Source organism: Brachionichthys hirsutus, chromosome 8 (assembly GCF_040956055.1).
Source record: "Brachionichthys hirsutus isolate HB-005 chromosome 8, CSIRO-AGI_Bhir_v1, whole genome shotgun sequence".
Classification (NCBI taxonomy): Eukaryota; Metazoa; Chordata; class Actinopteri; order Lophiiformes; family Brachionichthyidae; genus Brachionichthys; species Brachionichthys hirsutus.
In genome coordinates, this window is record NC_090904.1 from 366,873 (window position 1) to 381,363 (window position 14,491).

The following is a 14,491-nucleotide window of genomic DNA, read 5'->3' on the forward strand; positions in this document are numbered from 1 at the left end:
GTTACCGGATAACGCAAAGCCTCCGTCTCCTCGTGACGTATGGCCTAATAGGCCTATTAAACCCGGATTATGGGATTGTGAGAACGCTTGTGGACTGTGTTCCGAATCAAATTCAATGATTTATTACCCAAAATGTGAATTGGGTTTAAAAACAAATCTGTCGCGCACATTTTGGGAGGGAGGCTCGCAGCATGTCCGTGTTTAGCGTCTCTGACGTCACCTCATCATTGTCAGTGAAGCCAAGCATTGCCTCGTTTATTCTCTAAAGTCGGGTCTCTCGAACCTTTTTTGGACCGGTTCTGTTCGGGCACGGCGCAGAGAGCGCAGACCTCCGCCGAGCAGCTCGCCCCCCCTTACTGGATCAGCACCAGAAGGTTCTACATTGTTCTCTGTATCTTTATTCACCAACCTTTAGCAGTCAAAGTGAGTCAGAGCTGATGTTTGTTTTTAACTGATTCTTAATCCATAAATGGTTTAATGTTAAAATGTAATGTTTCTTCCTGACCTCATTCTGGATCAGAACCAGAAGACGTGTTTCATGATGGTTCAGATCGGACCCCTTTATGACTCTGATTTCTGGGGAGTGAATTAAATGCATATTTGATAAGATAAGCTCTTTTTTAAACCTCCATTAAGTAAAGGCAACATCCAGATGTTTTCAGCACCAAAGGCTTCTTCCAGCATCCTCCCTAACGCCGCATTGAAGGATCTGTTGATGGGATCAGCTGCTGTAGCGCGCGTAACTGTGAAGATGCAATTGTTCTGGTTCTGGTTCTGGGTCCTTTTGTTTGCGGTGGGGAAGCTAATCACTCGTTCCTCTGATTGTCTACAAGGTTTCTGGAGATGCAGCGACTCCCACAGAGAGTCCTCTCATGAACAAATTCATGTCTTAAATATTTCTTTGAGCTCTTTACATTAAATTGTGGCCACAAACAGCCATTACACGCAGCAGGTACTTGTTTGTGTACACAGATTTGTCCTGAGCAATCACAGTTATTGTTTGATTGTTACACAAAGTCAACCATCAGCTGATATTTGGAGGCCGCCTCCCCTTTCTCTATTTCTTTAGTATCGTTTTGGTGCTGGACAAGAAAAAAATGTTTTTGTGTCAAAATTCTAAATGGTGGCATGAAATACAATCCAGTCATTCATTTTCTGTAAGCACTTATCTTGTGTAGCGTCACGGGGGGGGGGGGGGGGGGGGGGGGGTTGGCTGAGGACAGCCTGGAAAAATAGCATCATAGGACATCACAGGATCTCACACACAACGAAGCAGCCTGGAGAGGATCTCACACACAACGAGCTCGCTGTTCTTGAACTCTGAACTCCGGTCTCACGTTTTACTCCTGATCAGTGAAACGTCTACCTTTCCTGTCTCTGTGTACAAGTTTGTTAAAGATTGTTCTTTCGGTGATCGGTTTGTAGATGAGTACGTTTTGGATCCACTGTCGTTCTGCTGAAGTGCTTCTTTCATAACCACGGGGCATAGGAGGGGGGGGGGGGTTAGCCCAGCGGGGGGTTAGCCCAGGCCATTGTGGCGCTCCAGCAGGAAGTCAGTCAGATCGGGAGGGCGGATTAGAAGCGTTTGACTTCCTGTACAGCGTTTCTGTCCTGCGCTGCTCGGGAAGGACATGAACACGTAATGTGTCTCCTTCTGACCGTGATTCGGGAGACATCCACTGGAGATGCTGAGGCGTTTAAATATAGGCCTGTTTTACTTCAGATGCGTTTCACACTGGAGAAAAACACGTTTTGGACTGGATCGTGTTTAAGAAGGGATTTCATGGAGAGTGGAGACCAGGAATAAGCTTGTCAACCAATAAACATTTGTCTGTCAGGTTTTAGGATGCGCTCCGTGAGGAAGACGGTGTTGCTCGTCATCTTTGTGTCTGCGGTGCTGCTACTGGCCCTCCTGCATTCATGGCCGACTCGGGCTTTCACCGCAGTGGATGTGTGGCAGCGGCAGGGACCAATGGAAAGGCATCTGGAGGAGAGGCTCCCGGGACCAGACCACGGATTGGGAAGCATCCCCTTTCACGTGAGGGACCGTGTGGCCAGGTATGGGCCTGTTGTTCTCGTCATTTGTTCTCAGAATAGAGCTCAGATGACGTCTCGCCATTGATTCTTCTTGTCTCCAGTTTGTTGCCACGTAATGGATGCGTCTGTGAGGGTGAGGGTGGGGCAGTAAACCTGCCCTTTGCTCAACTCTTATTCCCACGGGTCTCAGCTCACCTACTGCAGTCGGCCTTTGAAGCCGCTGAGCTCGAGGAAATGAAGAGGAGACGCGCCAAAGAGTACAAGAGTTTCCAAAAAAGGTACCCCTTGAGCTTCTGCGTGGTTTTCTGCCATCTGTGCTGAGGTGGAAGACGCACCCCACAAGTGTCGCCGCGTGATTTCAGTCTCCAATATTCATGAATAAATCCAGGAGCTGTGCCAGAATTCCCTACGAATGATCACAGAAAAACTCAATGATTGTAAAATCAACTACCTTAAAGTATGACAAAAATACGAGAAGAGTTTATCGTTTAACAAGATATAGAAACCCTGTTTGAGCATAGTTCTAATCTTTCCAAGATGCCTGAACAGACGGAAGCTGAAGATGAGCGACGAGAAACAGACTTTAAACTGAAAGTCTGTTTCTGAGTGGCTGAATGGATCGAGGTTTCCGGTTAAAGGCTCCGTTGGGTTTCAGCTCCTGAGATGAATTCTTCCTCTCAGGTCACAGACCCCCGCCGACGTTCTCATCGTTGCAGAGGCTAACAGCCCCTTACAGTATCCGGCACAGGGGGTGGAGGTGCGGCCCCTAAAAACGACCATCATCCCAGGTGAGACTCCGGACAGCGCGGCGAGGATAGGACGGTAAAGGACGCGTCTGAGTCTGTCTCCTGTCCTCACCTACTTTTAGGGTTGGCTTTGCGCAGCCTTCCCAGAGAGCGCTATTCCGTGAGTACGTCCGTCCTCAGTGAGTAGACGAAATATCAGCCGTCCTTTCATCCCCAAAGCTGCTCTCCATATCCCCACAGATAAACATCACCGCCCGTCTGGGCACGCTGAACGTAGCAGCGGAGGTTGCTGGGGTGGAGGTCAAAGGTGATGGCGAGGTGCGCATGCTGCTGTCAAGCCGCCTCCTGCTGAACCTGAACCGCCAGCTGCAGTTCGTCACCTACACAAACACGCTGTTCCACCCGAACACAGCCGACACAGGTGAAGCTTCAAACAGGCACCTTGTTACACCTGCTCATCCATCAAAGGTGGCTGAAAGTCACCCGGATACTTTAATGCAGGACGTTTAATAATATTCTGTGTCTGCTAGTGCGCTTTGAAACAGATGGGCATGAAGCCATTTTCAGCATCAAGATTCGACACGGTGCGACACCCAAACTGTACAACACGGGATCCAACGCAGGTAGAACACGCACGCACGCACACACACAACAGTATCTATTCCCCCTACTACCATTTTGTATTTTGATTTAGCAGAGTACGACATCAGTGCCCTTGTTACTATTGCAACAAAGACGTTCCTGAGGTATGACAAACTTCAAGATCTCATCGACAGCGTGAGAAGATTCTATCCTAATGTCACCATAGTGATCGCCGACGACAGCGAAGATCCCAGAACCGTCTCTGGGCCTTTCATCGAACATTACATCATGCCTTTTGGAAAGGTCGGGAACACGGCGAATGCTACGGCGAACGCCATTGCTGTCGATTCTTTTCCGCTTTCACGCTCATGTTTTTGCTCAAGGGCTGGTTTGCTGGACGGAATCTCGCCGTCTCTCAGGTGACAACAAAGTACGTGCTGTGGGTGGACGATGACTTCGTCTTCACAGCCAACACCAGGCTGGAGAAGCTGGTGGACGTTCTAGAGCGAACCACCTTGGACCTGGTGAGGCCGGAGGAGGCCGGAGGAGGCCGGAGGAGGAGTCTGGTGCTTTTCACCGGGCTTTTGTTCACTGTGTTGCTGTTGCTGTGTGTTTGTCCAGGTGGGCGGTGCAGTGCGAGAAGTCACTGGTTATACTGCCACCTACAGGCAGACCATCTCCATAGAGCAAGGCGAGGACGGCGGGGACTGTTTGCACATGAGGAGAGGATTTCATCACGTCATCCAAGGCTTCCCCAACTGCGTTGTCACCGATGGAGTCATAAACTTCTTCCTGGCGCGGACTGACAAAGTCCAGCAGGTTGGCTTTGACCCACGCCTCGCCAGGGTGGCTCACCTGGGTGAGTTCCCTGTCATCACATCGACGGTAATAAACGCTGTTCATGTTCTAACCAGAGCAGGATGTGGAAGACGTCCAGCCAGTGTTTCATACTCGTGCTGTTTACTGGGAGGAAATATTACAAATAAAGAGAGTTTTTGTTGGCTTGTATTTTGTTGTAATCCTTCCTGCCATATTTATATCTCACACTACTCATGTCTGTGTGTAATCATTTTGTTTCCAGACCAATCAAAACAGTGACAAGTACTGTGGGTTATTTTGAGTCCACATGAATTTGATTTATTTCTTTTTTTTCTTTTCTAAATGTGATTTTTTTTTTCAGACCATTTCTTAATACCGCTTAACAAACATTCATGCTCTCATCTCCTCTCTACTGGAAATGATTGTTGATAAAATGTTGTTTTTTTAAACTTACACTCAAGGTAGGATTTTTCCACATTTTAAGAAGTTTAAACAATGTTCTTTTCCTAAAATTGGTGAAAACAGTTTAAACTAAGCGTAAAACTAAGTGATGAAAAGCTTTTACAACCAAAGGATATTTTCAGGACAATAAACACGTTCAATAACTGAACGATTCGTGAATGAAAACCCAACAGCAGACCACCGAGCCGTTCTTTACGATTCAGTGCTTTATTTATCGTTTTAAGATTGTTTTCTCTTTTAGTACATAAAGAAGGGGCGCTTTGCCCTCCTCCCACGTCTCAGCTCCTCTGAGTTCATTTTGCATTCATGTTTTCATGGCTGCTCCATCAAACAGAAACATTCCAGATGTCGTGTACATTTAGTTTTACTCTTCTACTTCCACGTGAACTTGGAGAAGTTTGTTTGCAGGATTTAATGACTGACCAGTGAGTGACGGGAACATTTTGGGTTTGCTTTGCAGAATTCTTCATTGACGGCTTGGGATCGCTCCACGTGGGCTCTTGTGATGATGTCATCGTCAATCATGCAACCAAAATCCGACTTCCCTGGGTCAGCCAATCAGAGAGTGATAAGACTTACGCCAAGTTCCGTTACCCGCCGGCTTCCTCCGACGCCACGCAGTCAAAAAATGGCCTCCTGTTCTTCAAGAACCGATTCCAATGTTTGACGCATGATTAGTTCCTCTTCTCTCCCCGGGTCGCCAAAGACGTTTCCCACCACGGCATCACACCAGGTGAGGTTTCAGACAGGAACGCTGGTCTCACTTCAGACTCTCTCAGCACAGCGATGAGGAGGATGAAGAAGATCTCGTACATCGAGAAGGGCATCAGCTGGAGGAACCAACGCCGTGTCTGATGGATTCTTCCGTTGTTCTAGTGCCAGACCTGGTGTCATGTGACCCGGCAGAAGCCCTGTTTTCTGTCATGCTCTGGTTTCTTCTGTCCATTGAACGCTGATAAAACAAAAGCTGGACTGATTGGATCATTACATGCTGCGTAATGATCCAACGTGCACGTTTCCTCGTTCTCATACGGAGTTGATGAAGTCAAACCTCATTCACACGATAAAACGCTTTCGTCTTTGATGACGGATCTCTTGTTCATCTGAATTTGTCTTATGAAATTATTTTTTCCAATCAGCAACGTTTATATTGTTTAACACTGAAAATCGCTGGCTGTTGATGTTTGGTAAAAGGATTCTTTTAAAAATGTTCTTTCCAAATGTCGCTTTATTAAAATGCCTGTGAAACACCATTTCTTTAAAAAGTGAGTTATTAGGTGGATGACAGGTGCCTGTATTTTAGCCAAATGAAACGCTGAAGGCATCCGGTTCACCTCGATTCACCGTCTTACGAGGCGGGACAAAGGGGACTTTCCTGAGAGCAGGTCAGCAACCATCAGTCTCCTCTGAAGCATCTCGCTAATCACTTCAAGAAACACACTGCAGCATATAAAGTGTTATTCACTAAGAAGGAAGGGCCCCCGGGGGCCCCCTGGGAGCCACACTAAATGATGAACAGCTATTAAAAGGTGTAAATTCAGTTTGTCCAGTTGGGCTAGGGTTTGTGATTGAACTAACATCTTTTTGAGTTTAGGTACAGTATGTTGCGTGTTTCTTTTATCATTTAAAGTCAGAATAAAATAATAATTATCGTTATGAATCAAATGCAAAGAAATTATAAATTACTACAAAGAGATGCAAAACAAACTCAGACTCAAAGTTACCACAAAAACAACCACATGGACACCGAATAAGTACAAAGACATGCAAAAGAATATTAAAAACACACAAGATGATTAGAAAAATGTCCATTCTGCCACAAAGAGACACAAAACATGACAGTGTGAAGCAGAAGTGAGGGGGGGGGGGGGCTTTACATGTCATGTTTACATTTCTGTTCATGAATGGGAAACAAGAAAATCTTTCCATTGCAACATTAGATCAGAACAAATCATTGTGAATCCTCTTTGAAGACATCACAAGTCAAAGCGTCGTATTCATCTCTTTGATGTGTTTGGCTCAGATAACGCTTTAACAATGGCGTGGCTAAAACAGCCCCCCCACAGGGAACAACCTGCAGCTGGACTCAAGGAGGCATCGTTTGAAATCCCCTTCACGGGGGACGGATGTGGAATTAGTCCGTTATCAAAATATTCACTGGAAAAGGTAATCCATTCATACAGATACAAAATGAAGCCGTTTCCATGGTGATTCAGAACCACAACGCTGCTTCTCGTCTCGCCTCTCTCGCCGTGCGCTGTTGTGTGTTTATGCACAGAATGCACAATCTAACATTAAATGATTATACAAGGTCAAAATAAGCCTAAAGAGTGGCACCTGAAGGAGAGGTCAAGGAAGGACAACGGCTGAAGACATCAGTTCAAGATGGACAGAGACAATGCAGACAGCGTCTCTGCCGTGGCGTCCTGGACGCGCTAACTTCACCGCTCTGAGCTCCGGTTTGAGCTGGTTTCCTGAATGCTGGGGGGGCCACACCCTTTGAGACACAGAATCACACAAAGGAATTACTTTTCATTTCATAAGGTGTAAATGCTAAGAAGGAGAACGACGTGAACACGTTGGAACGTTCTCAATTTGAGGTTGAGGTAAGATCTCCAGCGTCCACATGGTGATCCGGATCCGCATGGTGATCCGGATCCGCATGGTGATCTGGATCCGCATGGTGATCTGGATCCGCATGGTGATCTGGATCCGCATGGTGATCCGGATCCGCATGGTGATCCGGATCCGCATGGTGATCCGGATCCACATGGTGATCCGGATCCACCTGGTGATCTGGATCCGCATGGTGATCCGGATCCACATGGTGATCCGGATCCGCATGGTGATCTGGATCTGGATCTACGGCCCGGTAACAGCCAAAGCGGTTGAGAAGATGAATGGATGAATGGATGAATGGATGAACGCTGTCGTGTACCTGCATGCTACGCTAGCTGCTGGGCGTGTCTCTCTGCTGTGGACAAACCCAGTTGTTGGTGGGAGGAGAGTGGAGGAGGAGCTTGAGGATTAGAAACCTGAAGAGAGGAACAGAAGTAGAACGCGTTGGACAAACACAACCGATGAGCGGGGGCCGTTGCTGCACGCTCACCGTCTCTGAGGCCGGGCTGTGTTGAGGCAGCCGACCGGACGGATGCCGTCGGTCCATCGATGCAGACGGGTGAGGAGTGTTCACGCCGAGGTCGCTTGATTTACTTTCCCTGCGTTGATACTCTATTGGAGACTGAAGGGCTGCGGTGGAGACAAAGGGAAGTCACATGACTCAAATGAACCGAGCTCTACCCGCGTGGCTCTGGGAGTACTGAGCTCTGGTACCGAGCTCTACCCGCGTGGCTCTGGGAGTACTGAGCTCTGGTACCGAGCTCTACCCGCGTGGCTCTGGGAGTACTGAGCTCTGGTACCGAGCTCTACCCGCGTGGCTCTGGGAGTACTGAGCTCTGGTACCGAGCTCTACCCGCGTGGCTCTGGGAGTACTGAGCTCTGGTACCGAGCTCTACCCGGCGTGGCTCTGGGAGTACTGAGCTCTGGTACCGAGCTCTACCCGCGTGGCTCTGGGAGTACTGAGCTCTGGTACCGAGCTCTACCCGGCGTGGCTCTGGGAGTACTGAGCTCTGGTACCGAGCTCTACCCGGCGTGGCTCTGGGAGTACTGAGCTCTGGTACCGAGCTCTACCCGCGTGGCTCTGGGAGTACTGAGCTCTGGTACCGAGCTCTAGCCGGCGTGGCTCTGGTACCATTAAGGAAGTTCCTTTGCGTCTCTAGGATCTGGACCACGTCATCCAGCCAAGCCTGCCGTATCTGCGGCGACGACGCCTGCATGATGAAGCGCGCCACGCTGCTGTCAGGCCTGCGGGAGGTCAGGACGACGAAGCACGGATCCTCAGAGTGCTCTTCCACGCCTAAACAGCTGACCTGAAGGGACCAGAGACGTAGTTCAGAAAACACGCAGCAAATGTGTTTGGACATCAAACGTTTCGCGGTGAAAGCAGTTTTGCGCACCTTAATGCTGTTTTTAAAAGTGTACGCTGGCAAAGAGAAGCCTTTTTTCTTCTCAACGGGCTCGCTGAAAAGGACCGTTTGCTCAAACAGAAAAACCCGCCTCTCCTTGGCTTTGGACAGGACGCCCGTTTCCTGCTCACTGACAGAGAAGGTATCCTGCTGGAGCAGCTTCCCCTGAGCGGTGAGCTTCCCCTGAAACGGCAACAGGACGTTGTCGTCGGCCGGAAGTTTGACTGCGATGAAAAATCCATATCTCACCTCGAAACCTTGAAGCCGGCCCACATTCATCATGTCATTGCAACGCTTCGGCACAAAACACATCACCTCCACTGCCCTCTGGTGGAAGGAGGAGCGAGGAGGGAAAGGTGGAGGTTTACGATTCGCAACATTACCACAGTCGTTGGCTGTTATCAAAGAGGTCGTCCGCACTCAGGCGAACGCAGTACCTGCAGCTCCTCAACATCTTCTCCAGCTTTGCTGTAGTACTTCAGGAAATCCTCGGGGGCCAAGCAGAGAGGAGGGTCAGTTGGGTTTTAGCGAGTGAAGGAACGCAGTACCGGTATAGCAGCGTGTAGCTAGCACGGCAGACCTTCAGCAGCAGCTGATACTTGGTGATCCTCTGAACAGGCTTGATGAGCAGGTCGTTGAGCTGCAGCCGGTGGCCCAGCTGCTGCCTGAGCGCCTGCCAGGAAGCAGAAGAGGCAGCTCCCATTCCAAACCAATAAGATTAGCATGTGTGGAGACGTTTGGAAGTTCACTCACCTCAAAGTACGTCTCGATGTACTCCGAGACGATGTGCTCAGATTTGGGTTTGTTCTGACAGTAAACGACGTACATGTGGAGCCGGCGTTCCTGGGAATCAAACGTCTTTCTGTTGTCTTGACTTTTTGGGAGTTTAAGTTCATTAAATAGTTCCAGTGACTGAGAAACAATCATTTAATTAGCCGTAGCTCACTTGACCATGCTACACAGAGGGCGAGCTGGAACCGCAGCAATGTATTTTTTGAATATTGTTGGAAACAGAATTAATACAAATAAAGATATACAACTTTTTTATGTATTACTTTTGCACAAATGTATTGTATATACAGTATTTATTTTTATTCTAATGCTGCACTGTTTGAACACATTTTTCTCTGTTGTATTTATATTTAATTGATGCGGCTCGAGACTCTCACTCCTTTCCCTTTGAGACTCACTTAAACCGGATTCAGTTTGTCGGTGCAGAACCAGCTCTTACTCACGTGCTTGATGAAGAGCTGGGCCAGGCTGTCTGGATCAGCCACACAGCGCTCCAGCTCTCCCAGGAAATAACTGTGAAGGTCAGGCAGCAGTCATCAGAGGAGGGACAGGAGGGACAAGACGAGCTGAGACACGACGAGACGGAACGTCTCCGACTCACTTCTTATGCCAGTCGTAGATCTGCAGGATGTTCCCGAACACAATCCTGTCCTTCTCCTTCATGTCCTCCGGAACTCCCTGATTGGCCATGGTGGCCATGTAGCCCTACACACACACACAACCACACACACACACACACACACACACACCTAATCGTGTCAAAGGAAAACAAGGACATCCCAGGATGCATTTCATCGTGTGGCTGGAGACACACCTGCACTACGAGTCCCAGATCTTCCACATACAGCCTCTCCGTCTCGATCAGCTCCCTCAGCACGTACCTGAGAGAACGATGCTTAAACAATCAGGAGAATGTTCGTAGGATAAATACAGGTCAGCTGAGACGCGATGCTAAGCTACATCCAGGTGTCACGTAGCTTAGCATCGCGTAAATAGCACAATCAGTGGAAACAGCTGTGAGAGTTTGACGCTTACACGCTCTTCCCTAAGGCGACGCTCCGCTCGTCGTCACTCTCGGCCGCAGCAGACCACCGGCTGCATGAGTCCCCAGTCACAGGCCAGCCCCCCCCCCCATGGAGAGAGTTGATGCTTGATCTCTGACTCTGAAGGATGAGAGTAAAGCTTTACACAAAGAGGAGACAGACAGGAAGTCACCCGGAGAAGCAGAGTGAAGAATACATTTACTCGAGTATCTCGCTTCTTATCTTCATTACATTTACTCGAGTATCTCGCTTCTTATCTTCATTACATTTACTCGAGTATCACGCTTCTTATCTTCATTACATTTACTCGAGTATCACGCTTCTTATCCTCATTACATTTACTCGAGTATCTCGCTTCTTATCCTCATTACATTTACTCGAGTATCACGCTTCTTATCTTCATTACATTTACTCGAGTATCTCGCTTCTTATCTTCATTACATTTACTCGAGTATCTCGCTTCTTATCCTCATTACATTTACTCGAGTATCTCGCTTCTTATCTTCATTACATTTACTCGAGTATCACGCTTCTTATCTTCATGATGATGGATGGATGATGAATGGATGGTTGGATGATGGATGATGGATGATGGATGGATGATGGATGGATGGATGATGGATGGATGGATGATGGATGGATGGATGATGGATGATGGATGATGGATGGATGGATGATGGATGATGGATGATGGATGGATGATGGATGGATGGATGATGGATGGATGGATGATGGATGGATGGATGATGGATGATGGATGCGTTTATTGGAGACCAAAGTTCGGCGGCGCCGGCGATGAACAAAGGCAGAAAAACATCTTGCATAGATGAATCATGGATTGATGAAAATAAACCATTAAATAAAGATAAAGCGGGTAAAAGCAGTCAACACAAATTACCGCCTCTCCCCGAGCTCCGTGTCCCAGGTGTGTGCGCACCTTTCAAACCTCATACACGCCCACAGGCACACCCACTCCCAAGCTATACTCACATTGACCACACGGGGCAGCAGACACACACCATACCTGTCTTCTACAAGAAGTATTAACCAGCTACACCAAAACGCTTCTTATACCGGTGCACCAACATTAATAATCAAATGCAGCTCTTTAAATGTGCATCCATCAATATTATATAATATTTCTGTGCAACAACTGAGCAGTGTTTTGAAAGCCCAACTTTAGGCTCAGCCTGTTCTGGAGGAATTGCGAGCCTGAGAGAGCGTCCCCTGATGGGTCACACATGAAGAGGAGCTCGGGCGTCCCTGGAGTAGCGCTATAGAACAGTTACCAGACTTCACCTTGCAGGATGTCTCCACCGGAGCACCTGGGCGTCTGGTTGGTGTCACCGTGTCTCCAGAAGGCAGCATGGCGTCGTCCTTCTGTGGTTCCAGAGGCCTCGGCCGAGTTTCAGCGTGTGAAGCGAGCGGCGGCACCGGCCCCTTGTCTGGCAGGTGAATCTGCTTCTCGACCTTTCCCACTGCTGCTCTGGGATCAGCGCTCGGCTTACGGACCGGGTTGGCGAGCCACTTCTTGAGAGCACTGACAGGGTGCCGTGGGCCTCCAGACGAGGAGCGCGAGCAGGGGCTGGAGCCGCCTGAGGCCTGGTGGGGCACAGAGCCCACCGATGGGGGGGCACTGCCGTCAGTGCCCGCCCCAGAGTACGTCTCCGCTGCTGAGAGGAACAGAAAGAGGGAAAGGAATGGCGTTAAACCACAGCAGCGAGTTCTGGTGCTGCGGACAGATTTCTACTTCCTGTTCCTGTAACTGTAGAAGCTGCAGCTACTTCCTGTTGTAAACCATTAGAAATGCTAAATGACCAAGAAAAGACTCTTTAAGAGAAAGAGGTCAATAATGACCTTTAAAGGTTTACGCCTGAACCGTTCCAAAGATATGTGTGAGATTGACCATTTTCAGAGGAAATAATGCGTCTTGAATTCAGACTGAGGACCGTCCTCAGTCCTTCTGCTGGGTCGACCCCCCATCGTCACCTTACCGGAGACAATTAACTACCTGAATAAACGCCACAAACGGTCTTTGCCAGGAACTGAAGGAATGGCTGACATCCCGTTTGTAGGTTCTAACGCTACGTGCTCGGCCTTTAACAGTCTGAGTAGAGCAGAGATCTCTGTTCTGTGGAACCAGCGTTAGCGGGATCGAACCCAGTCATACCATTGGCTTAAAAGCTGCCGTCTTCTCTTCCTGTTGGGCCTTTGCTCTAGTTTGAATCCGGTTGTTCATCTCTTTGTGGACAGTTTTTATGGTCATTTTCAAAATAAAAGGATCGGAGACACTGATTCTTGTGAGAAGTGTTGTCTCTACGATGCCTTCATCCAACTAAACCTGAAATGAATGGATGAATGAAACTAACCCACCCAATATGCACGCCGGGAAGAAAATAAATGTCTGAAAACATCTGCACAAATGCCACAGCTGGGGAAACCTGACTGGGACCACACCGGCGGCATGTTGGAGATGTTCTGGATGACCATCAACGAGCCCAACCCGAGGTGGAGTTGGTTGATTGATTCCTCCACAGACTCAGCAGCGTTAGGGTTACTGGTCCGGGTCCGGGTCCGGGATCTGAGGATTACTGCCGTAATCAATGCAGTAATCCTCAGCAGCAGCCTACTGCGTCAAATGAGCACGCTCCGAATGTGCTGCCGAAGGAACCTATTATGCTTTAGATGTTTGACTTAAATCAAGATCAACTTTGAAGGTTAAAATGGAGGAAAATAAAGGCCCGCTGCCACAGGCACAGAGAAGCAGGAGGACATGGAAGATAGGAGCTGTTCAGTGAACATACGGCCCGCCTTTGTTTGTTTCGGATCACGCCAGCGAATCAACGTCTAACAACGTATACGGCAAAAAGCGAGGCGATGAAAACAGAGAAGAAGAAATGCCGTTACTTGGTATTACTTCCAGTATTTAAAGTGTATGATGACGATACGTCGTTACACAACAAAGGTAACGCCCCAGCAGCAGCAGAGTTCCTCCTGCAGAGCATCCACATACCTCCAAGTCCCACAAAGCAGCATCCACATCTGTTGAGCAGTTTCCTGAACAGGTTGCGACACCCACACCCTCGCTGGGGGTGACCCCCTCTCATAGTGGTCTACCAGAATCCCGGCTACCGGAGCCAGGCATCATGCTGGATGGACGCACTCAGAACATGCACACGCTCCTCCGGGGGTTATAGCTGGGGGGGTGGGAGGATGGGAGCTCTGCGGCCATGTTCCTCATCCTCATCCGAGTAGAAACCGCTGTGATACTCTCTCCAAAAGCATCCCTGTGTGGTCACATAGTGGGCAAGGAGGAGGGTGGGAGGGGCTGTGATGGGGGAGGAGGGGCTGGGATGAGGGTGGGAGGAGCTGTAATGAAGGAGGAGGGGCTGTGATGAGGGGGGGAGGGGCTGTAATGAGGGGGGGAGGGGCTGTGATGAGGGGGGAGGGGCTGTGATGAGGGAGGAGGGGCTGTGATGAGGGGGAGGGGCTGTAATGAGGGGGGAGGGGCTGTGGTGAGGGGGGAAGGGGCTGTGATGAGGGGGGAGGGGCTGTGATGAGGGGGGAGGGGCTGTGATGAGGGGGGGAGGGGCTGTGATGAGGGAGGAGGGGCTGTGATGAGGGGAGGAGGAGCTGTGATGAGGGGGGGAGGGGCTGTGATGGGGGTGGGAGGAGCTGTGATGGAGGAGGGAAGGGGCTGTGATGAGGGAGGAGGGTGGGAGGGGCTGTGATGAGGGGGGAGGGGCTGTGATGAGGGAGGAGGGTGGGAGGGGCTGTGATGAGGGGGGAGGGGCTGTGATGAGGGGGGAGGGGCTGTGATGAGGGAGGAGGGGCTGTGATGAGGGGCTGTGATGAGGGAGGAGGGTGGGAGGGGCTGTGATGAGGGGGGGAGGGGCTGTGGGGCGCTCACATGTTGTGCTGCTGCACTAATTGATCTCTCTGCTCTCCGTCTCTCTCCATTTCTTCTCGCTCTGCTTCTCTCTAG

General features: G+C 49.5%; 2 protein-coding genes across 2 annotated transcripts; one reads left to right on the forward strand and one right to left on the reverse strand.

The window, feature by feature from the left end:
* Positions 1-1,846: 1,846 nt before the first annotated feature.
* Positions 1,847-5,892, forward strand: b4galnt1b (beta-1,4-N-acetyl-galactosaminyl transferase 1b). The gene is made up of 10 exons (XM_068742396.1): positions 1,847-2,058; positions 2,139-2,315; positions 2,719-2,825; positions 2,906-2,943; positions 3,024-3,204; positions 3,314-3,406; positions 3,481-3,668; positions 3,749-3,889; positions 3,987-4,224; positions 5,107-5,892. Exons 1-10 carry the CDS (start codon positions 1,847-1,849, stop codon positions 5,322-5,324), a joined length of 1,593 nt encoding a protein of 530 aa, XP_068598497.1. The 3' UTR covers positions 5,325-5,892.
* Positions 5,893-7,591: 1,699 nt separating this feature from the next.
* Positions 7,592-13,613, reverse strand: arhgef25b (Rho guanine nucleotide exchange factor (GEF) 25b). The gene is made up of 14 exons (XM_068741973.1): positions 13,520-13,613; positions 11,746-12,179; positions 10,499-10,626; positions 10,278-10,344; positions 10,065-10,168; positions 9,907-9,976; positions 9,425-9,514; positions 9,252-9,344; positions 9,109-9,159; positions 8,921-8,998; positions 8,663-8,854; positions 8,398-8,575; positions 7,756-7,895; positions 7,592-7,681 (listed from the first exon to the last, which is right to left on the reverse strand). Exons 1-14 carry the CDS (start codon positions 13,611-13,613, stop codon positions 7,592-7,594), a joined length of 1,809 nt encoding a protein of 602 aa, XP_068598074.1.
* Positions 13,614-14,491: the final 878 nt, after the last annotated feature.